We start from the raw sequence: 23,081 nt of genomic DNA on the forward strand, positions 1-23,081 counted from the left end.
AAATTAGGACATTATAATGCCTTTGCATCGTTCCATGGTGCAACCGCATCTCGGATATTGTGTTCAACTCTGGTTGCCGCATCTCAAAAAAGATATAGTGGAATTAGAAAAGGTGCAGAGAAGGGCGACGAAAATGATAAAGGGGATGGGACGACTTCCCTTTGAGGAAAGGCTAAAGCGGCTAGGGCTCTTCAGCTTGGAGAAAAGGCGGCTGAGGGGAGATATGAGAGAGGTCTATAAAATAATGAGTGGAACGGAACGGGTAGATGTGAAGTGTCTGTTTACTCTTTCCATAAATACTAGGACTAGGGGGCATGCAATGAAGCTACAATGTAGTAAATTTAAAATGAATCGGAGAAAATGTTTCTTCACTCAACGTGTAATTAAACTCTGAAATTCATTGCCAGAGAATGAGGTAAAGGCAGTTAGCTTAGCGGAGTTTAAAAAAGGTTTGGATGGCTTCCTAAAGGAAAAGTCCATAGACCGTTATTAAATGGACTTGGGGGAAAGCCTCTATTTCTGGGATAAGCAGTATAAAATGTTTTGTACATTTTTGGGATCTTGCCAGGTATTTGTGACCTGGATTGGCTGCTGTTGGAAACAGGATGCTGGGCTCGATGGACCTTTGGTCTTTCCCAGTATGGCAACACTTATGTACTTATGTACAGTGGAAACATTTTTGAATGCGTGAAAATCGCTGGGTGGTCACGCTAAAAAGTCTGTAACTTTGCTGTATTTAAAGATAATCTCATTCCACTCAGCACATGAATGAAATTCCAAGAGGTTGCTGAGAAAACAGCAAAACACTCTAGGGGGTTACTTTTTTTTTTTTGCCTCACCCTATACACAGAGGCAGTAACCTGACCACGCTGGTGTCAGGTAACAGCAGGACACTATGTTCAATAATTGATTGCTATTCTCAGAGTCACTGGAGCCAGGTGGACTTCACCTGTCACTGGCATATCAGAAAGACAAATCTTCCCAGGCTCAGGCGACTGACGCTCCGACTGGCAACAGGTAGGGCAAAACACTACTAAGAATCATGGCTTGCGGTTTATTGTTTAAAATATCTGATATCTGCCCTTCACAGTTCAATAAAACCAAAAGGGTAGAATAGCTTCAGGGCAATTTCTGTTTTGTCTGAAACTTTAGGGACAGATGCACATCTCTGGCCACAGAGGTGACAGCCTTATGCAGTGATAGACTGAATCTGTTTTATAGTTTTATATTCATTTGATAGACTGCCTTATAGAGATATATAAATCAATAGAAATATATATATATATATCATATCAATATATATAAAAGGCGAGTGTCGTACTCACTCGCAAATGCGCAGTAGAGACCTCTGCCCCGCCCCCACGTCAATACGTGATGACGGGAGGCGGAACAGAGAGGGTCTGTACTGCGCATTTCTGAGGGAGGGACACCGCCGTCTAACGCTCCTCCCACCCGAGTCGCCGCCGCCACCCACCTTCTACCCGGTCGGGCCCTCGCTCCACTATTGAAACAGCGAGGGTCCGGGAACGCAGCACTGAGCTCTGCTGAGCTGCCGACATCGCCCTTCCTTCTTCTTCTCTGCCTCTGTCCCGCCCTCGACGACGTTACGTCACACGAGGGCGGGACAGGCAGAGAAGAAGAAGGAAGGCCGACATCGGCAGCTCAGCAGAGCTCAGTGCTGCGTTCCCGGACCCTCGCTGTTTCAATAGCGGAGCGAGGGCCCGGCCGGGTGGAAGGTGGGTGGTGACGGCTCGGGGGGGGGAGCAGCGGCGAACTCGGCGGCGGGGGTGGGCCTTTCAACCCCCCTTTCCTATAATAGCCCGTTTTTACGGGCTCAAAGGCTAGTATATATATATAAAAGAGGGAACTAGAATTCACATACAGGAATGGAGGAGAAATTATTAGCACTGTCAATGAAGTCACCCTGTCCAGGGAAGAGTCATTTACTGGCCTTTGAGGCATGAGTCAGCCTCAGGCTGTTATTAGAGCTAAGCACTTCCTCAGGGAGTTACCTCAAACTGATTGTCTGTGCTGTATCTGGTGTATAGAAGCTTAGTAAAACCTTCTGAAAGCAGGTGAAATAGTTAAACTCTGCAGAGCATTGCTGATAACCTGATTGGTAAGTGCAGGGTGGCAGGGTCAGTTCTCAGCTCATCTTACTGTATTCAAGTCCTATCAAAATGCAATGAGATTAGAAGAAAGAATGAGAAACAGGTCCGTGTCTGGTTCAGATGATTAGGTAGCATTGTGAAGTGGATCCCTGAGTCATGTAGAGCTGCGAAAATCAAGGGGGGGGGGGGGGGGGTCATGGTCATTGCATAAGAGGGACACCTAGTGGCTGAATTCAGGGCTCATGATTGGAGAGATCAGAAAGAGCCATGGTGTATGACCCCAGCTGAGGACCATCACTGCAATGACCAGACTAGATTTATTTATTTACTTATTTATTTAATTTCTTATATATTTATTTATTTACTAGTAAAAAAGGCCCGTTTCTGGAACGAATGAAACGGGCGCTAGCAAGGTTTTCCTGGGAGTGTGTATGTTTGAGAGAGAGAGCCAGAGTGAATGTGCGGGTGTGTGACACAGTGAGACTGTCTGTGTGACAGTGTGTGTGTGAGAATGAGAGTGTGTGACAAGGCCCCCTCCCCTGTTCCTAATGCCCCTCACCCCGTTCCCTCCCCTCCTTTTCCTCCTTCTTCCCACACTTTGGGTTCCTTAAGGCTTTCAAAAGTCTATGTACCCCCGTGGCCCTAACGCCCAGTATCCGGATACCCCACCGCTTTCCCTCTCACCCCTCCCCCAAGATGTAATACTTTCACGTCCTTCATTTAAAAAAAAAAAAAGTGTCCTATCTACCCTGTGTACAAATGCCCGGCATTCAGATTGTGTTCCTCTCGTAAATTTTCATTTCTTTCATTCATTCAGAACTTGCCCCCCCCCCCCCCCCCCCTGAACACTTTTGGTTCCTTACTACTACTACTACTACTTAACATTTCTAGAGCGCTACTAGGGTTACGCAGCGCTGTACAAATTAACAAATAAGGACAGTCCCTGCTCAGAAGAGCTTACAATCTAAAGGTTCCTTCAGTCTTTTAAAACTGTCCTATGTACCCTGTGTGCTAATGGCCAGCATTGAGATTGTTTTCCTGTCCCAAATTTGCATGTCTTTCAGTCGTTCAGAACTCCTCCCTCCCCCATTGAACACTTTCGGTTCCTTCAGTCTTTTAAAACTCTCCTATCAACCCTGTGTCCTAATGGCCAGCATTCAGATTGTTTTCCTTTCCCAAATGTTCATGGTTTTCAGTCCTTCAGAACTCCCCCCCTCCCCCCATTTAACACTTTTGGTTCCTTCAGTCTTTTAAAACTCTCCTATCTACCCTGTGTCCTAATGGCCAGCACTCAGATTGTTTTGCTTTGCCAAATTGTCTGTCACTGATGTCACTGAGGTCAGTGCGTGCCTGCCTAGCAGACCACTTCCGGCAGGCACGGTCCCAAGCACTTCCTGTTGGAGGTGAGAATTATTATATAGGATTTATTTGTTACATTTGAATCCCACATTTTCCCACCTATTTGTAGGCTCAATGTGGCTTCCATGGTACCGGAAAGGCATTTACAGATTCCGGTGTGAACAAATACAATGTGATGTTGTGGTAAGATGAAGTTTATACGGCAGAGCCACAATAAGAATCGTAGCGCGGCGGAGTAGAGTTATGTTCATTACGTGGTTTAGTTTTCTTGTTCCATTTAAGTTGGATCGGGAGGGTATGCCTTTTAAAACAGGGTGTTTTTTTTAGTATTTTCCGGAGGTTTAGGTGGTCATACGTCGTTTTCAAGGCTTTTGGTAGCGCGTTCCACAGTTGTGTGCTTATGTAGGAAAAGCTGGATGCATAGGTAGGTTTCTATTTAAGTCCTTTACAGCTTGGGTAGTGTAGATTTAGATATGTTCGTGTCATATAGCACCTGCAAGACTGAAAGCTACTGAAACAGTGAACAATATATAAAGTATCTTGTTGGGCAGACTGGATGGACCGTACATGTCTTTATCTGCTATCACTTAATATGTTACTATGTTACTCTTTGGGATTCTACATGGAATGTTGCTACTAATTGGGATTCCGGAATCTTGTAACTCTTTAGGATTCCAGAATCTTCAGAAATTTTAGTGCAAGAACAGTGCTGGGCAGACTTCTACGGTCTGTGCCCTGAGAAAGGCAAGGACAAGTCAAACTCAGGTATAAAGTATCACATACCATGTAAAATGAGTTTATCTTGTTGGGCAGACTGGATGGACCGTACAGGTCTTTATCTGCTGTCATTTACTATGTTACTCTTTGGGGTTCTACATGGAATGTTGCTACTAATTGGGATTCCGGAATCTTGTAACTCTTTAGGATTCCAGAATCTTCAGAACTTTTAGTGCAAGAACAGTGCTGGGCAGACTTCTACGGTCTGTGCCCTGAGAAAGGCAAGGACAAGTCAAACTCAGGTATAAAGTATCACATACCATGTAAAATGAGTTTATCTTGTCGGGCAGACTGGATGGACCGTACAGGTCTTTATCTGCTGTCATTTACTATGTTACTCTTTGGGGTTCTACATGGAATGTTGCTACTAATTGGGATTCCAGAATCTTGTAACTCTTTAGGATTCCAGAATCTTCAGAACTTTTAGTGCAAGAACAGTGCTGGGCAGACTTCTACGGTCTGTGCCCTGAGAAAGGCAAGGACAAGTCAAACTCAGGTATAAAGTATCACATACCATGTAAAATGAGTTTATCTTGTCAGGCAGACTGGATGGACCGTACAGGTCTTTATCTGCTGTCATTTACTATGTTACTCTTTGGGGTTCTACATGGAATGTTGCTACTAATTGGGATTCCGGAATCTTGTAACTCTTTAGGATTCCAGAATCTTCAGAACTTTTAGTGCAAGAACAGTGCTGGGCAGACTTCTACGGTCTGTGCCCTGAGAAAGGCAAGGACAAGTCAAACTCAGGTATAAAGTATCACATACCATGTAAAATGAGCTTATCTTGTTGGGCAAACTGGATGGACTGTAAAGTCTTTTTCTGCTGTCATTTACTATGTTATATGTAAGTTAGCAGAGACCAGTGACGGCCCTACCATTAGGACACCTGAGACGGCACTCTTGTCAGACAGCATTGCCCCCCACCCTTCCCTCCCCAATCCCCTTCCCCAAAATTACCTTTTTCTTTTCTGTCCCGGTTTTTCAAAAGAAGGCAGCGGCAGCTATTCCCATAGGCTGCCCTGCCGCCGGTCCAGGCCCTTTCTCTCTACTGCGGGCGGCCAGCCTCCGAGGGAACAGGAAATTAGGTCAGAGAGGCGGGTCGCCTGCAGTAGAGAGAAGGAGCCGGGACTGGAGGCAGACTAGAACAGAATAGAAAAGGTCATTTCGGGGAAGGGGGTTGGGGAGGGAATGGCGGGGGCGGCAGCTCATTTCTTGCCTCAGGCAGAAGATTGTCTTGGGGGGGGGGGGGGGATGGAATCCACAGTTGGTTATGAATGAATGAAGGTTCAGGGTATGAATCTCAGCCCACAGGAACATGAGAATAGAGGTCAAAAATGTTCTATTGTCTCTGGTGTTGTTCAACTGCCTTTAGCATGAACTAGAAAACCAATGACATTGTCCACTGGTCACCTAGAGCACTGTGGTCAGCCTGGGGTCTAAGATCTTTTGGCATGAAACATGTGAGCTAATTACTGCATGCACGGTGGTGAAATGACAACCTTTTCTCATTGGCTCCCTCAGGCTTGTCGCTTCCTGTGGTAGGATGGTGTCTCCAGCGATCGCACTAGCGTTCATTCCCTTCCTCCTCACCCTGCTCATCCGCTATCGCCACTACTTCCTGCTCTTCTACCGGGCTGTCGTGGTGCGCATCATCCAGGACTACCTGACAGGAATGCCACGGGAGGAGCGCGCCTTCCAGTATGTGATCACTCACGCCATCCCCGGGGATCCCCAGAGCATCCTCAACACCTTTGATCAGTGGTGCTACCACTGTGAATACCTCAGCAACGTGGGACCCCAGAAGGGTCAGTATTTACCTATATAAAGAGCTAGCAACAGCAGGAGAATGTAGGCCAGTTCAGGTTTTTTATAAACTTCTAGCCCAGTGCATTATGAAATTTGTAGTTTCTGCTAGGCAGTGGCATAGCTAAGTGGGGCCATGGGGGCCTGGGCCCGCCCCCAAATTACCTCCGGTCCCCTGGTTTTCCCCCGCCAGCTGAAGCCCTGTCCCTGCACGCTCCTTTTAGTGAAATTCAGTTTCACTTAAAGGAGCATGCAAAACGTGAGGGGAAAGAGAAAGCAGGGCAGGCAACACGGCAGTGCTGGAAATCAGCGCCGGACAAGGCTTCAGCTGGCGGGGGTTTGGGACCCCTGCCAGATAAGGTATTTGCTGCAGCAGTGGGTGGGGAGTGGCAGGGTGGCGGGGGGGGGGGGGGGGGGAGGAAGCAGCGAGGTGGGGGGGGGCAGCGGCAGGGCGGCAGACCAAAATGTGTCCTCCCACCTCGGACTCTGGCCCCCTCCCACCACGAGGTCTGGCTACGCCCCTGCTTGTAGGTACTAAAATGCAACAGGTGGGGATGTGTCAAACCACCAGAAGTGTCCTAAAATCTGCCGAGACTGAGATTGCCTGGAGATGAGAGTTAAAACCTAGGCTGGAATGTCTTGAGATGGAGGAAAACATAAGATCTGATGTCAGACGCACGCACAGAAACTTGAACAGATGATCATTCATCAAGCAACGCCCCGGCGCAGTCGAGAAAAGAAGTTTGGTTGTCGTCAGCACAGGAATGCAGCGACAGCGGCGGGGGAGGGTTTTCGGCGGAAAGGGGGGGGGTCGAGAGGGTCGCGGCAGGGGGGTCCAGGGGTCAGTTACACGGAGGGGGGGGTGTTGAAATCGGAGGGGGGGAGTCTTGAACTCGGTGGGAGGGGCGTGAGGGGGCCTTGAACGGGATGGGAGGGAGGGAGTGACGTGTGTGTGTGGGGGGGTGGGGCTGTTGATGTTCTTCGGGTGTGGGGGGGTGCTTTGGTGATGCACCGAGGGGGGGGGTCTGTGTTGCCCCGCTCCCTGTCACTTGCTCAGAAGTGGCAGGGAGCGGCGCACTGACAGCTGATTCCCAGGCAGGGGGAGGAGTAGGGAAGCACGCTCTCCCCTTGCCTTGGAATCAGCTGTCAGTGACGTTACTGACGTCAGTGTGTTCTAAGCTGCCTAGCAGACCACCTCTGAGGGATCCACGGTCCCAGGCAGGTTAGAACGTTGGAGGTGAGTATTATTATATAGGAGGACTAGTAAAAAAGGCCCGTTTCTCACACAAATGAAACGGGCGCTAGCAAGGCTATCATGTAATGGCGATTATGTTTTTAAGGGAACCGTTAGGAGGCGAGTTGTGGTGCGAATTCTGCACTCGCCCGCTTCCCGCCACCCTGCTGGTTACGATGGAGCTGGCGTGAGTTCCTGCCTCGTGGCCATTCTGAGTTTGACACTGTGCTCATTAACGTGTACGGCGTACGGGCTCTGAGTTCCATGCCCCCCTTCATCTCCTTCCCTCCGAATTCCAGGCCCCCTCTCCTCCGAGTTCCAGGCCCCCCGCCTCCCTCCCTCTCTCTCTCCCCCTCTCCTCCAAGTGGCAGCCTGATCTGCATTGCCCGCCCTCTTTTCTCAGTCCTTTGCCTGCTCCTCTCCTTCCTGCGTGCCGCCCAGAATTTTAAAGTTCTTATCTCGGGGTCTGGTGGCAGCAGTGAAAGGCGAGCAGGTTCAGCACTTCAGCCTGCCTTTCCTTCTCTCTCAGCTCTGCCTCTGGTCCTGCCCTTGCAGAAACAGGAAGTGAGGGCGGGACCAGAGGCAGAGCTGAGAGAGAAGGGAAGGCAGGCTGAAGCACCATGCCTGCTCGCCTTTCACTGCTGCTGCTGGACCCCGAGGTAAGAACTTTTACATTCTGGGCAGTGAGCAGGAAGGAGAAGAGCAGGCAAAGGACTGGGAAAAGAGGGCAGTCAGCGCAGGTCAGGCTAGCAATCGGAGGAGAGGGAGGGAGGGAGGGAGGGAGGGGGGCCTGGAACTTGGGGGGGGGGAGGGGGCAATTCTCTCGTGATTCTCTCCTCCCCTTGATTGTACCTGAACGTTCTCTGACTGGCTGGCGCTGGCTTCCCTTCCCTCTCACTGTTCCGCCCTCTGACGTCATTACGTTTTGACGCGAGGGCGGGGCAATGAGTGGTTATGGATGTTACGAACCCAGGCATCCAGACGTAGAACATTGGAGGTGCAAATTATTATATAGGATATGAAGGGAACCATGTGGTGCTACATCTATCGAACATTTTAAAAAAATGTTTGTATGAGGTATGCAAGACATTCAATAACAATAATATATTACACTAAACCAGTTCCAATCAGTGGAGAAAAAAGATCTCAGATTTATTTTCGAGCTCCAAACATTGAAAACAGAGCACCAATCACACCATCATTGATCAGAAAAAAAACCCATCACTGAAATATACAGGAAATACATCAGAAGGGGTTGGGCCGTGGCAGAGGGATGTTCCAGCGGCAACAGCAGACAGCCAATTTTGCTGGTGCCCCTGCACAGAGAAAAGGATGCTTCGAGCTGGTACCTAAGGGGTGGGGTGGGGGTTCGGAGATGAGAGAGTTATTTATTTATTTGTAGCACCTGTATCCCACATTTTCCCACCTATTTACATGCTCAATTGTTTCGTAATGGTGATCACCAATTTCGGAAAACAGAAATCCATAGTTAAGGTGAAGGAGACAGAGTGGGTTAAGTATTCAAGTAAGAAGTTCATTTTCATAATAAGAAATACAAAGGTAATGGGTAAAACTTAGCGGACATTGGGTGGAATTAATATGGACAATTTAGAAGTAACGGATCTATGGAATCTTAGCTGACATTGGGTGGCTGCGCCGGTATTTGGAGAATAAAACATCTCAGACCTGAGCATGGAGGGGAGAGAGGGATGTCGGGCAGGTAGGAGGGTAGCACTAGGTCTCCCACTGCCCTGAGCCCTCAAGCGCTGCTCGGTTGCCTGAATGATCAGTCTGCCCTTGCTCTTCAGTCTCTTCAGCCCAGCGAGCTCAGGGAGTATCAAGACACCAACCAACCACAAGGCAGTGCAATAGTTAATAAACAGAAATACAACAAAACAGAAAAAGATGATGACTTTTATTTACTATCAATACATTTGTTTTGACTAAATTTTAAAGCAATGCCTTCTTCAGGTCAGAAATGAGCAAAATATGACAATATCAGAATATATAAGTGAAATATTATATCCTTACAATGACAGTGTCGAGGGAAAAGCTGAGGGTTGGGGTGTGTATCTGGTTTTAAAAAAGGTTTGGCCAAATTCCTGGAGGAAAAGTCCATAGTCTGCTATTGAGACAGACATGGGAAGCAACTTGTCACTCTTTAGGATTCCAGAATCTTGCCGTTCTTTGGGGTTCTACGTGGAATGTTGCTACTCTTTGAGATTCTTCATGGAATCTTGTCGCTCTTTAGGATTCCAGAATCTTGCTGTTCTTTGGGGTTCTACATGGAATGTTGCCACGATTTGGGTTTCTGCCAGGTACTTGTGACCTGGCTTGGCCACTGTTTGGAAAACAGGATACTAGACTAGATGGACCATTGGTCTGACTCAGTGTGGCTACTCCTATGTTCTTACGTGTGAAACAGGGAGAGACGGATGGGTGATCAGAGAATAACAAAGCAATAACATTTTATGGTTTATAACCCAGATCTCTGCTACCCCCTCTTTTGCTGGGGTGAAAATATTCCATCATTTTTAACTTCAAAGATCTTAAGTTCCTGTATTGTTTAAAAATATCCTCTTAAAATTCTGAAGTCATCAGACCTCCTGCCCCTCCTCATTCATTATAGCTAATGACACAAATGATCTTAAAAGGAAGAAGCAGGACCTCCGACACCACAACACAGTGGTTCAAAACCAGGACTGCCCAACTGCTCTATGTTTTTATTTTTTTATCTATCTATCTATCTATCTATCTATCTATCTATCTATCTATCTATCTATCTATCTATCTATCTATCTATACCACATTTTCCCACCCATTTGCAGGCTCAATGTGGCTTACATATTGCCGTTAGTGGTGTTAGTTTGTCTGTCCTAATTAGATTGTAAACTCTGTCGAGCAGGGACTGTCTCTTCATGTTCAAGTGTACAGCGCTGCGTATGTCTAGTAGCGCTATAGAAATGATAAGTAGTAGTCTTTGGGATTCCGGAATGTTGCTACTCTTAAGGATTCTACACAGAATCTTTCTATTCTTTGGGATTCCGGAATGTTGCTACTCTTTGTCCTTATCCCTTATTTGTCCTGCTTGTCTGTCCTAATTAGATTGTAAGCTCTGTGGAGCAGGGACTGTCTCTTCATGTTCAAGTGTACAGCGCTGCGTACTTCTAGTAGCGCTATAGAAATGGTAAGTAGTAGTAGTAGTAGTTAGCCGATTCCGGTCTGAACAAACACATGGTATGAATGAATACAAAGTGATAATGTGGTGGAATGAGGTACAAGTAGTGTTCATTGCGGTCTTTGGTTACATTGTGTCGCAATTGTCCAGGTTTTTTATGTTGGGTTGGTGGGGTATGCTCTTCCGAACAGCTCCGTCTTTAGTGCTTTCCGGAAGTTTAGATGGTCGAACGTAGTTTTTACTTCTTTTGGCAATGCGTTCCATATTTGTGCGCTTAAGTAGGAAAAGCTGGATGCATAGGTGGATTTGTACTTGAGTCCCTTGCTGCTTGGGTAGTGGAGGTTTAGGTATGATCGTGTGGAATTTGTAGTGTTCCCCTGCGTTGTCCATTTTTGTGAGCTGTGTGTCTACCTTGCCTTGCAGGGAAAATCCTGGAGCGGCTGATCTGTGAAACTGCCCCGCTGAATGTGCTGGAGCTGGGCACATACTGTGGTTATGCCACCATCCTCATGGCTCAGGCTTTGCCTGTGGGGGCCAGACTCTATACAGTGGAGATGGATCCAAGAAATGCAGCCATAGCAGAGAAAGTCATCCGACTTGCTGGCTTTGATGAAGACACGGTGAGTGGATCTATTGAACAGGACCACTAGTAAGGTTACCACCTACCACCAGTAGGGTAATTGTTTTTTATTTTATTTGTTACATTTGTATCCCACATTTTCCCACCTAATTGCAGGCTCAATGTGGCTTACGTGGAGGGGCCTAATCGAACGCGAATGCCCATCTCCATGGGCGTATATGTCCGAGAACGGGTACGTGAAGGGGCGGGACAGACCGTATTTTCGAAAAAAAAATGGGCATCCATCTTTTTTTTCGATAATACGGTTTGTGCCTGGCAAATGCATCGGATTTGTGTGGATTTGAGCTGGGTGGTTTCGTTTTCCAGTGATAATGGAAACCGAAGGCGCCCAGCTCAAAAACGAACAAATCCAAGGCATTAGGTCGTGGGAGGGACCAGGATTCGTAGTGCACTGGTCCCCCTCTCATGCCAGGACACCAACCGGGCACCCTAGGGGGCACTTGTAAAAAGTAAAAAAAAAATTTAAATACCTCCCAAGTCCATAGCTCCCACCCCTTGGGTGCTGAGCCCCTCAAATCCCCCCCAAAACCCACTGCCCACAACTCTACACCATTACCATAGCCCTTATGGCTGAAGGGGGGCACCTACATGTGGGTACAGTGGGTTTTGGGGTCAGTTTGGAGGGCTCCCATTTACCAGCACAAGTGTAACAGGTGGGGGGGGATGGGCCTGGGTCCACCTGCCTGAAGTGCACTGCACCCAGTAACAACTGCTCCAGGAACCTGCATATTGCTGTGATGGAGCTGGGTATGGCATTTGAGGCTGGCATACAGGCTGGGAAAAAAGTTCTTAAAGTTTGTTATTTTATGGTGGGAGGGGGTTAGTGACCACTGGGGGAGTCAGGGGTGATCATCCCCAATTCACTCCGGTGGTCATGTGGTCATTTAGGGTACTTGTTCGTGAAAAAAAAGGGTCCAAAAAATGACCCAAATTTGCGGTAAAAACGCCTTTCTTTTTTCGATTATCGGCCGAGGGCGCCCATCTTTCCTCGGCCAATAACCACGCCTCAGTCCCGCCTTCACCACGCATCTGACACGCCCCGTTTCCGCGACAGATTGCAGTTGAAGACGTCCAAAATCGGCTTGCGATATCGATTTGGGCGCCCATCTCCCGATTTGGGTCGAAATCTGGGCGTCCATCGCTTTCGAAAATAAGGCGGATTGTATCATAAAGGCGATCGCCAGTTCCGGTATGAACAAATACAAAGTGATGTAGTGGTAGAATAAAGTTCATGTGTGGCAGACACAATTAGGGAATCGTAGAGGGGAAGAGTTAATTAGTGTCCGGTACCAGCTTTGGTTTCGTTGTGTTGCGGCTGTTCAAGTATTTAAGTTGGGTCAGTGGGGGTATGCCTTTTTGAACAGGTTGTTTTTTTTAGTAAAAGTTTGCACTTTTTTTGTAGGGTGGTTTCAGTTTTTTCTAAGAAAGATGCTACCTGTCAAACCCAGGCTGGTGTTATTCGGGGCAGAAACTGGAGACGGGGCTCCAGAGCTTGCTTGCAAGTTATTTCGTCTCCTTCAGTTTGAGGTGGTAATGGGGCACCCTGTGGCACAGGGTAATTATTTATTTATTTTTGTTACATTTGTACCCCGTGCTTTCCCACTCATGGCAGGCTCAATGCAGCTTACATGGGGCAATGGAGGGTTAAGTGACTTGCCCAGAAGTGGGAATTGAACTCAGTTCCCCAGGACCAAAGTCCACCACCCTAACCACTAGGCCACTCCTCCACTGTTGCTACTATTTGAGATTCTACATGGAATGTGTAGCAACATTCCATGTAGAAGTCGGCCCTTGCAGATCACCAATGTGGCTGCGCAGGCTTCTGCTTCTGTGAGTCTGACGTCCTGCGTCAGACTCACAGAAACAGAAGCCTGCACAGCCTTCTACATGGAATGTTGCTAGTGGAATAGCAGCATTCCATGTAGAATCTCCAATAGTATCTATTTTATTTTTGTTACATTTGTACCCTGCGCTTTCCCACTCATGGCAGGCTCAATGCGGCTTACATGGGGCAATGGAGGGTTAAGTGACTTGCCCAGAGTCACAAAGAGCTGCCTGTGCCTGAAGTGGGAATCGAACTCAGTTCCTCAGTTCCCCAGGACCAAAGTCCACCACCCTAACCACTAGGCCACTCCTCCACCCCCTAACACCAGCCCTGCTCCTAATGCTGACCCTGCATAAAACCCGGAGTTGTTCAGCATATTCCCCATGACCTGGAACCCTCTGATAACCCTACTGCTGTCTACCAAAGGTGGTTAATAAATTCCAATAAATAAATACATTTCCTGGGATTACTGTCAGGGCTGCCAGAGAGCGCCATTAGATTAGTCCTGTTCTTGGTTTTTTTTTTAACATGTCTCAATACATTTTAACAGGGGTGGGAAACCACAGTCCTTGACGGCCACAACCCAGTCTGCCAGCTGCAGACTTCCCTCTGATGGTAACAAAAACGCTACTCTCCACGATACCGACACCTGCTCAGTTTTCAGCGCCTGCCTGCTGCAGACTGCCAAGGTGGAAAGAAGCATTTTCCCGCCAGCTGAGATATTTTTTGGTGGTGGTGGTGATGGGATGGGGGGGGGGGGGAGAACACTTGGTGCCCACCCACTTCTTACCTAGGCCCACCTAAAATCTGTTGTCTGGCTACGCCCCTGGAATGAGGGAGGGGAGGGGCAGCTAGACACCAGGAACCATGCAGAAAGCTACCGAAGGCAGGCAGGTCAGGTTGGGACGAGAGAGGGGGGCGCTGCTAGGCCCCCTCAACAACCCTTCTCTGCTGCCCCGGACCTCACAGAAACTGTCCTGCGTTGTCCACCTCGTCAACAAGGCATACCATGAAGATCAGAAGTTGTAAAAGTAACACATCGCCACCTTACTTATACTAGAAATGTCGTCTTTATTATAAAAGCTCATTTTTTATATTCTTTACTATGCTATTCACACCAAACCTATATCAGTAATGTCTCCTTTAGTATAAATGCTTGTTAATATTCTTGATTATATTATTCACGGCCTGTACGCAATATTAACTGTCATCTTCCAATCTTTATCCACCAGTCAAACATATAAACGGCAAGTGACCGACTCACCTGCAAATGTGCAGTAGAGTCGGAACGCTGAGAGTGTAGAAGTCCAAGCCCCGCCTCCACCAGCAGTACAGCCCAATAGGGAGGAGGGCTTGGACATGGGCGTGGAAATCGGAGGAGGAGAGAGCAGGGAGGGAAGGAGTGGGCGGAACTGAGGGAAACAGACGCTGGGGGGAGGGCAGGGTTGGTGGATGGGGGGAGGCTATAGGAAAACAAAAAACTAGCCCGTTGTTACGGGCTTAACGGCTAGTAACAATATATTGTAAGCCACATTGAGCCTGCAAATAGGTGGGAAAATGTGGGATACAAATGCAATAAATAAATAAATAAATCAAACCTTACTGTTACCTTTCGTGCATTGCAGCGGAGTTCTTGTGGCGTGGTTGGCCTTGTTTTCCACATGAGTTAACCCACCTGCGCTCAACTCCTCTCTGCATTGCTTGGAAGGTAACATGGGAGTAGAACCCACAATAACTATGTAATTATGCTCACAGGAGCTTTCTGCTTTGGTTCCCCAGTATGCTGACATCACTCATTCTTAAAACAGTTTTTAGTATCATGCATGAACAATCTTTAGGAAAAATAGATCAGAGTTAGGATTCTGTGCAGCTTGTGGAAGTCTTGGCTGTAATTCTAAAGTGGATTCCTCTCTTCTCGCTTCCTTCTTCCACCTCCCTACGCTGTGCAGGTGGAGCTCATCATGGGCCCCTCAGATGACATAATCCCCCACCTGAAGGACAAGCATGGGCTGCAGAAACTGGACTTTGTCTTCATGGACCACTGGAAGCGTTTCTACCTGCGGGACCTTCAGCTGCTGGAGGAGGAAGACCTGCTACAGGAAGGGACCAAAATCTTGGCTGACAACGTCCTGTTCCCCGGGGCTCCCCACTTCCTGCAGTACATCAAGTCTTGCGGCCATTATCGGTACAAGGTGCATCGCACCAGCCTGGAGTACTTCCGAGCTATCCGCGACGGGATGGCTGAGCTCTGCTACACCAAGTTGCAGTGACAGGGTTTGAGCCACACTGGCATACAGGAAGTCCATAAATAGTGATTGTACTCCTTGGGTCAGGGAGTCCTGGTCTTACCCCCACATGGAATTGTAGGCAAATCTGTAATTCAGGGCTCAGGGCTGCCGAGAGGGAGGGCTAGGGTTAGGGCTCTTCAGCTTGGAGAAAAGGCGGCTGAGGGGAGATATGATAGAGGTCTATAAAATAATGAGTGGAGTTGAACGGGTAGATGTGAAGCGTCTGTTTACGCTTTCCAAAAATACTAGGACTAGGGGGCATGCGATGAAGCTACAATGTAGTAAATTTTAAATGGATCAGAGAAAATTTTTCTTCACTCAATGAGTAATTAAACTCTGGAATTCGTTGCCGGAGAATGTGGTGAAGGCGGTTAGCTTGGCAGAGTTTAAAAAGGGGTTAGATGGTTTCCTAAAGGACAAGTCCATAGACCATTATTGAATGGACTTGGAGAAAATCCACTATTTATGGGTTAAGCAGTATAAAATGTTTTGTACTTTTTTGGGATCTTGCCAGGTATTTGTGACCTGGATTGGCCACTGTTGGAAACAGGATGCTGGGCTTGATGGACCTTTGGTCTTTCCCAGTATGGCAATACTTATGTACTTATGTCGGAGGGGAAGGCAAAATTCCCTGAGCCCGGGCCTCCAAGGGGGGCCCGGCGCCGGGGTCTCTCTCTCTCCTGCTCCTGACGGAAGCCAGGTGATGGCATCCCGATAGGAGCAGGAGAGAGAAAACTCCAGCATCAAGCCCCCCTTGGAGGCAGGGGAGGACCCGGAGGAGCAGACACTGCAGGTCTTCCTGAGAGACTGAGCCAGGCCCTGGGTAGGGCCACCGCCACTCCCACCCCCTGATCATTGCCGCTGCCACCCCCCCCAACCATGATTGTCGACACCGTTGCTGCCCCCCCCCCTGATTGCTGCCACAACTGCAATTCATATACCTTGGCTGGCGGGGATCTTGAGGTCCTGCTAGCAGAAGAGGTCTTCCTTCAGCACTGTTCTTCACTCTGCCCGTTGCTTGCCAAGCGGCTGCTTTTCCTCTCAGACCACACATGCTCGGTTTTGAAACCGAGCATGCGCTGAGAGGAGATACTACACTTCGGTGGGATGTAAGCTTAAAACCAGGCCTGGCCCAAAAATCTCCCTCCTGGAATGGGCAACTTGGCAGCTCTGCTCACGAGGGACCAAAATGCTAGAGAGAGGCAGAAAAACAACAGAATTGACAGCCGGTCTTGATGTTACCTTTGAGATATCGATCCTTTCCTTAGTTTATAATTCCTCCAGAAGCTCCCGGCCTAAAGCTGCAACAGCAGGATTTCTTCATCATCGGCAAAAAAAAAACCCCTCCTTAACAGCAACAAAATAACTAAAGCAAACTTATCTCAAAAGATTTTTATATAAATGGTGGCCAGCGTTTCACCAAGCTGCATAAGGGTCAAAAGAATTTCAACTCCGTTTCTGAAGATTCTTTGAGATTCCCTATTAAGGTAACATCATATACCCATAAGTACATAAGTGTTGCCATACTGGGAAAGACCAAAGGTCCATCATCAAGCCCAGCATCCTGTTTCCAACAGTGGCCAATCCAGGTCACAAATACCTGGCAAGATCCCCTCAAAATACAAAACTTTCTATACTGATAATCCCAGAAATAATGGATTCTCTCCAAGTCCATTTAATAATGGTCTATGGACTTTTTCTTTAGGAAGCCGTCCAAACCTTTTTTAAACTCCGCTAAGCTAACCGCCTTTACCTTATTCTCTGACAACGAATTCCAGAGTTTAATTACATGTTGAGTGAAGAAATATTTTCTCCGATTCGTTTAAAATTTACTACTTTGTAGCTTCATTGAGGGCCCCCTAGTCCTAGTATTATTGCAAAAAGAGTAAACAAGTGATTCACATCTACCCGTTCAACTCCACTCATTATTTTATAGACCTCTATCCTATCTCCCCTCAGCCGCCTTTTCTCCAAGCTGAAGAGCCCTAGCCGCTTTAGCCTTTTCTCATAGGGAAGTCGTCCCATCCCCTTTATCATTTTCGTCACCCTTCTCTGCACCTTTTCTAATTTCACTATATCTTTTTTGAGACGTGGCGACCAGAATTGAACACAATATTCGAGGTGCGGTCGCACCATGGAGCGATACAAAGGCATTATAACATCCTCATTTTTGTTTTCCATTCCATTCCTAATAATACCTAACATTCTATTTGCTTTCTTAGCTGCAGCAGCACACTGAGCAGAAGGTTTCAAAGTACCATCAACGACGACACCTAGATCCCTTTCTTGGTCTGTGACTCCTAACGTGGAACCTTGCATGACGTAGCTATAATTCAGGTTCCTCTTTCCCACATGCATCACTTTGCACTTGCTCTTTTTCTGCACCCCTGAACCAAGCACAAGCCGAAACTTTGCTGCGTTGGGCAGGTGACTTTTGTACCGAAGAATGTACTATACATTATGCTACATGTTTTTTAACCATACTGCTTTGTTTTCCTGATTTTTTTCCAACTCTTATAAATAGCTTTTTTTTAACTGCCATAAAGCCAGTAATGTCTTTTTCATTCTCTTCCAATCTCGCTCCTTTCTTGCTGCTTTTCCAATATCACAAAGGTGGCAGAGGAATCACCAACAATTAAAAGTGCTTCTCTCTTTTGCCTCCTGCTGGTGGGGAGAGGTATGGGAATTAGAATAGTAGTATATTGGGTTATAGATGAGGCTGCTGTGGAGAACTGGGAAGTTGCACTCCCCAAGGATGACCCTGAGTATGGCGCTTTCATTCTGGGGAAAAACCACCAAGTATTAATGTTACTTACCTTTTAGGAGTAGTCTAGTGGTTAGTGCAGTGCGCTTTGATCCTGGCAACCTGTGTTTTCAATTCCCACTGCAGCTCCTTGTGACCTTGGGCAAGTCACTTAACCCTCCATTGCCCCAGGTACAAAAAAACAGAGATTGTGAGCCCTCTAGGGACAGAGAAAATACCTGTATATAATGTGTACAGTGCTGTGTACATCTAGTAGCGCTACAAAAATGAGTAGTAGTATTTAACTGAGGTGGTGCCTGCTTTTCATACTGATATTTCTATACATCTTATGCAAGTTATGAACCCTCCATTACTTCTTGGGTAGGTAAATTCCTATTGTAGCTTGAAGATTTGGAAAGATGAGTGATAAAATCTTAACATCTGCAGGAGCACAGAGGCTTAGAGTTACAGCACATCCAATCACAACTTTCAATTTAGTTCTGCCATATGTGGAGCAACAGCACTATCTAGTGGCCGCTTTATATATTACAGGCCTGCTTTTATGTTGACATATTTAAAAACCAGCTTCCATCTCACTTTCTGGGAGCCCAGGTAAAACACCAGGCAGAGAGTGAACAAATTCTGTACAAATGTTTGTTGTATGTCTGTGTGAAATAATTGATACTGTAAAGAAATTTCTGGATTATGATTATCAGTAGAAATAAAACAAAATAAAACATGGAAAAGAAAATAAGATGATACCTTTTTTATTGGACATAATACATTTCTTGATTAGCTTTCGTCAGATCGGAAATAAGCAAATGTTGGTAGATGACAGTATATATAAGTGAAACATCAAAGCATTTCAGTGACAGTCTAACAGGATGGGGGTGGATAGGTGAGATATGCATGGAGACAGGAGAGTGACAAACAGAGCAGTACAACTTTATGGTTTATAATGAGCTGATCTAAGTCCTGTCTGGTGGGTGTCAAAATATTGGATGGGCAAAATGAAAGTCCTTTGGAGAGTACAGAGACTTCATGCTGTGATAATTGGTGGTTCGAGAGGTTTACTATCCCCATTTGATCTGCATCTCCAAAAGTGTGATCAGTGTTTCTTGGTTTGTTTGGGCTCTGATTTTCACATACCTCAGATGTGTATCCAAGTGTCTTTCAGTAGCCTAGTGGTTAGTGCAGCAGACTTTAATCCTGGGGAACTGGGTTCGATTCCCACTGCAGCTCCTTTTGACTGTGGGCAAGTCACTTAACCCTCCGTTGTCCCAGGTACAAAATAAGTACCTGTATATATGTAAACCGCTTTGAATGTAGTTGCAAAATACCACAGAAAGGCGGTATATCAAGTCCCATTTCCCTTTCAAGGTTGTTTAATGGAAACTGTAATATTCTACTCTACGTTCACTTAGGCTTCCGCAGCTAGTATCACGATTGCTGCAGTTGCCCGGGTCTTGCTGCATTTGAATAAGTAGAACCAACGTTTCAGCCGTCATGCTGTGGCTTTCTTCAGGGTTTGCTGTGAGGTCTGCAGTTTGTCTTTATATATAGTGGGCTCTCAAACCTGATTGGCTGAGGTTTGCGGTGCCCCTGTACCCACCTCAAACCCCAGCTAATCATGTTTGAGAACCCCTATATATATATATAAATACAGACCTCATAACACGGCATCACGGCTGAAATGTCGGTTCTACTTTTTCAGATGCAGCAAGACCTGGACAACTGTAACAATCACCGTGCTCTACGACAGTGGCACACCAAGGGGGGGGCGGTCCGCCTCAGGTGCACGCCACTGGGGGGGGTACCGCAGCGCACGCCTGTCTGCTCCCAGTTTGCTACCCTCGCTAAATTCTCTCGTTCGCTGCAGCAGCTCCCTCCTTCTGCCCCGGAACAGGTTACTTCCTGTTCCGGGGCAGAGGGTGGGAGCTGAGGCGAACGAGAGAATTTAGCGAGCGTAGCAAACTGGGAGCAGACAGGCGCGTGCTGCGGCACCCCCCCCCAGCAGCGTGCACGCGGGGGGGGGTGTCATTTTGCGGGGGGGGGGGACGCATCGGCGATCCGCCCCGGGTGCCGTCGAGGCTAGGAACGCCACTGCTCTACGATTCCTATATTTTGATATTCTAGCTGCTCTTGTGTAATTTTTCACACCATTGGTGGAGCAGATACTTTAGCAAACATGTCACAAATTATTTTACAAGCATGGATATTGACCACAAAATAAATGTTCTACTGTGCTGTTTTAATGTGTATATTTCTGATACTGTATCACGTTTTTGCTATCACTACATACTGTAACATACTAGTACCTGCACAGTCTACCTAACAAGGCACTCTACACCAGGGGTCCTACGTCCCAACTTCCAAAGCTGCCGTCAAAGCTCACTTCAGTTATCAAGTAATTTAAGTTTCGCTTTAATTAGATTCCATCTCTTTTCTATATAGTGTCCCTCTGTGTTTATCCCATGCATTCTTGAATTCCATCGGTTTTTGTCTTCACATCCTCCCGCAGGAGGGCTTCCAGGCATCCACTTCCCTTTCTTTGAAAAAAACATTTCCTGACATTGCTCCTAAATCTCCCACCCTTGCAACCTCAGCTCTACAGCTTCCCCATCTCTGAAAAAGATTCGTTTGCATATTAATACTTTTAAGTATAACATCTGTATCATGACCCCCTACCCCTCCTTTCCTCTAGAGTATATATATTGAAGTTTTCAAGTTTCTTCTCATATGTCTTTTGCCACAGGTCCCTTATCATTTTTGTCACCCTCCTCTGAACCACCTCGAGTTTTTTGATGTCCTTAGAGAGATACAGCCTCAAAAATTGAACATAATATTCAATGTGGAGCTTCACCAATGACTTGTACATAGGCATCGACGCCTCCTTTTTTACTGGATATGTCTCTCTTTCTTCAGTCTGGCATCCTTCTGACTACAGCTACCTCCTTGTCACATTGTTTTGCTGCCTTAAGATCCTCCAAGATTATCACCCCAAGGTCCCTCTCACCCCCTAGCCAATACAGCTACTACTAATCATTTCTATAGCACAACTAGATGTGTGCAGATACTTTCTCTGTCCCTCGGGACTCACAATCTAAGTTTTTTGTACCTGGGGTAATGGAGGATTAGGTGAAGGTGGCAGTTGAACCCAGGTTGCCAGGATCAGGGTCTGTTGCTCTAACCACTAGGCTACTCCTCCTCTAGACTTTGATCCTGGGGAACTGAGTTCAATTCCCACTGCAGCTCCTTGTGACTCTGGGCAAGTCACTTAACCCTCCATTGCTCCTCGTACAAAATAAGTACCTATATATTACTACTACTACTACTTGACATTTCTAAAGCGCTACTAGGGTTACACAGCACTGTACAATTTAACATAGAAGGACAGTCCCTGCTCAAAGGAGCTTACAATCTAAAGGACAAATGTACAGTCAGTCAAATAGGGGCAGTCTAGATTTCCTGAAAGGTATAAAGGTTAGGTGCCGAAAGCAACATTGAAGAGGTGGGCTTTGAGCAAGGATTTGAAGATGGGTAGGGAGGGGGCTTGGCGTAAGGGCTCAGGAAGTTTATTCCAAGCATAGGGTGAGGCGAGGCAGAATGAGCGGAGCCTGGAGTTGGCGGCGGTGGAGAAGGGTACTGAGAGGAGGGATTTGTCCTGTGAGCGGAGGTTACGGGCGGGAACGTAAGGGGAAATGAGGGTAGAGAGGTAATGAGGGGATGCAGACTGAGTGCATTTGTAGGTAAGGAGAAGCTTGAACTGTATGCGGTATCTGATTGGAAGCCATATACTACATAAACCATTTTGAATGTAGTTACAAAAAAGAAAAACCACAGAAAGGCCATATATCAACTCCCCTTTCCCTATTTGAGATTCTACATGGAATGTTGCTAGTGGAGGAGTAGCCTAGTGGTTAGTGCAGTGGACTTTGATCCTGGGGAACTGGGTTCAATTCCTACTGCAGCTCCTTGTGACTCTGGGCAAGTCACTTAACCCTCCATTGCCCCTGGTACAAAATAAGTACCTATATATACTACATAAACCATTTTGAATGTAGTTACAAAAAAGAAAAACCACAGAAAGGCGGTATATCAACTCCCATTTCCCTTTCCCTCTTATGACATCACAATATCAGAAGTGAGCCAAGTATTGGGCAATCAAGCCATTGTGACATCACTGATGAGGTTGGCTCAGGCATTGGTGGAATGAGGCATTATGACATCACAGTATCAGCTCCAGTGGAGGAGTAGCCTAGTGGTTAGTGCAGTGGACTTTGATCCTGGTGACCTGGGTTTAATTCCCACTGCAGCTCCTTGTGACTCTGGGCAAGTCACTTAACCCTCCATTGCCCCTGGTACAAAATAAGTACCTATATATACTACATAAACCATTTTGAATGTAGTTACAAAAAAGAAAAACCACAGAAAGGCGGTATATCAACTCCCATTTCCCTTTTTGAGATTCTAGATGGAACATTGCTAGTGGAGGAGTAGCCTTGGGGTTAGTGCAGCGGACTTTGATCCTGGGGAACCGGATTTAATTCCCACTGCAGCTCCTTGTGACTCTGGGCAAGTCACTTAACCCTCCATTGCCCCAGGTACAAAATAAGTACCAGTACAGTAAAACCTCGGTTTTCGTTGACTTCGGTTAGTGTCGATTTTTTCCACGAAAAATTTGTCTCGGATTTCATCGGTTGCCTTGGATTTCGTCGGTGTGCCCACATGACATTGCTGCTAACTTTGCGAAAACAAAGGGTGACCCACGTGTCCTCCTGCTCATTGATTCATACGGAAATAATTGCCTCGGTTTTCGTCGTTTTCAAATTTCGCCGATTGTTTTCGGACGGATTATCGATGAAAACCGAGGTATCACTGTATATACAATTGTAAACCACTTTGAATGTAGTTGCAAAAACCACAATTCCCTTTCTCTTCCTTTTGGGTTTGTACACCCCATGTGCATCACTTTACATATATAACCTGGAGGAAAGGAGAGACAGGGGTGATATGGTAGACTTAGGGGACATGAATTTAGATTGCAGGGGGGGCTGTCTCAGGAATATCATCAGAAAGTACTTTTTCACAGAGAGGGTGGTAGATATCTGGAATGTCCT

The 23,081-nt window shown here is 46.7% G+C and overlaps 1 protein-coding gene and 1 long non-coding RNA gene across 2 annotated transcripts; both read left to right on the forward strand.

Moving 5' to 3' along the window:
• Positions 1 to 5,793: 5,793 nt before the first annotated feature.
• LOC115467821 (transmembrane O-methyltransferase homolog) lies at positions 5,794 to 15,200 on the forward strand. Its single transcript, XM_030199310.1, has 3 exons — positions 5,794 to 6,055; positions 10,889 to 11,085; positions 14,880 to 15,200. Exons 1-3 carry the CDS (start codon positions 5,794 to 5,796, stop codon positions 15,198 to 15,200), a joined length of 780 nt encoding a protein of 259 aa, XP_030055170.1.
• A 774-nt stretch (positions 15,201 to 15,974) lies between these two features.
• Positions 15,975 to 16,304, forward strand: LOC115469026. The gene is made up of 2 exons (XR_003941948.1): positions 15,975 to 16,011; positions 16,200 to 16,304. It is a non-coding gene; the product is annotated as an uncharacterized LOC115469026 (long non-coding RNA).
• The last annotated feature ends 6,777 nt before the right edge of the window (positions 16,305 to 23,081 follow it).

The sequence above is a fragment of the Microcaecilia unicolor genome, chromosome 4 (assembly GCF_901765095.1).
Source record: "Microcaecilia unicolor chromosome 4, aMicUni1.1, whole genome shotgun sequence".
In the NCBI taxonomy this organism is placed as follows: Eukaryota; Metazoa; Chordata; class Amphibia; order Gymnophiona; family Siphonopidae; genus Microcaecilia; species Microcaecilia unicolor.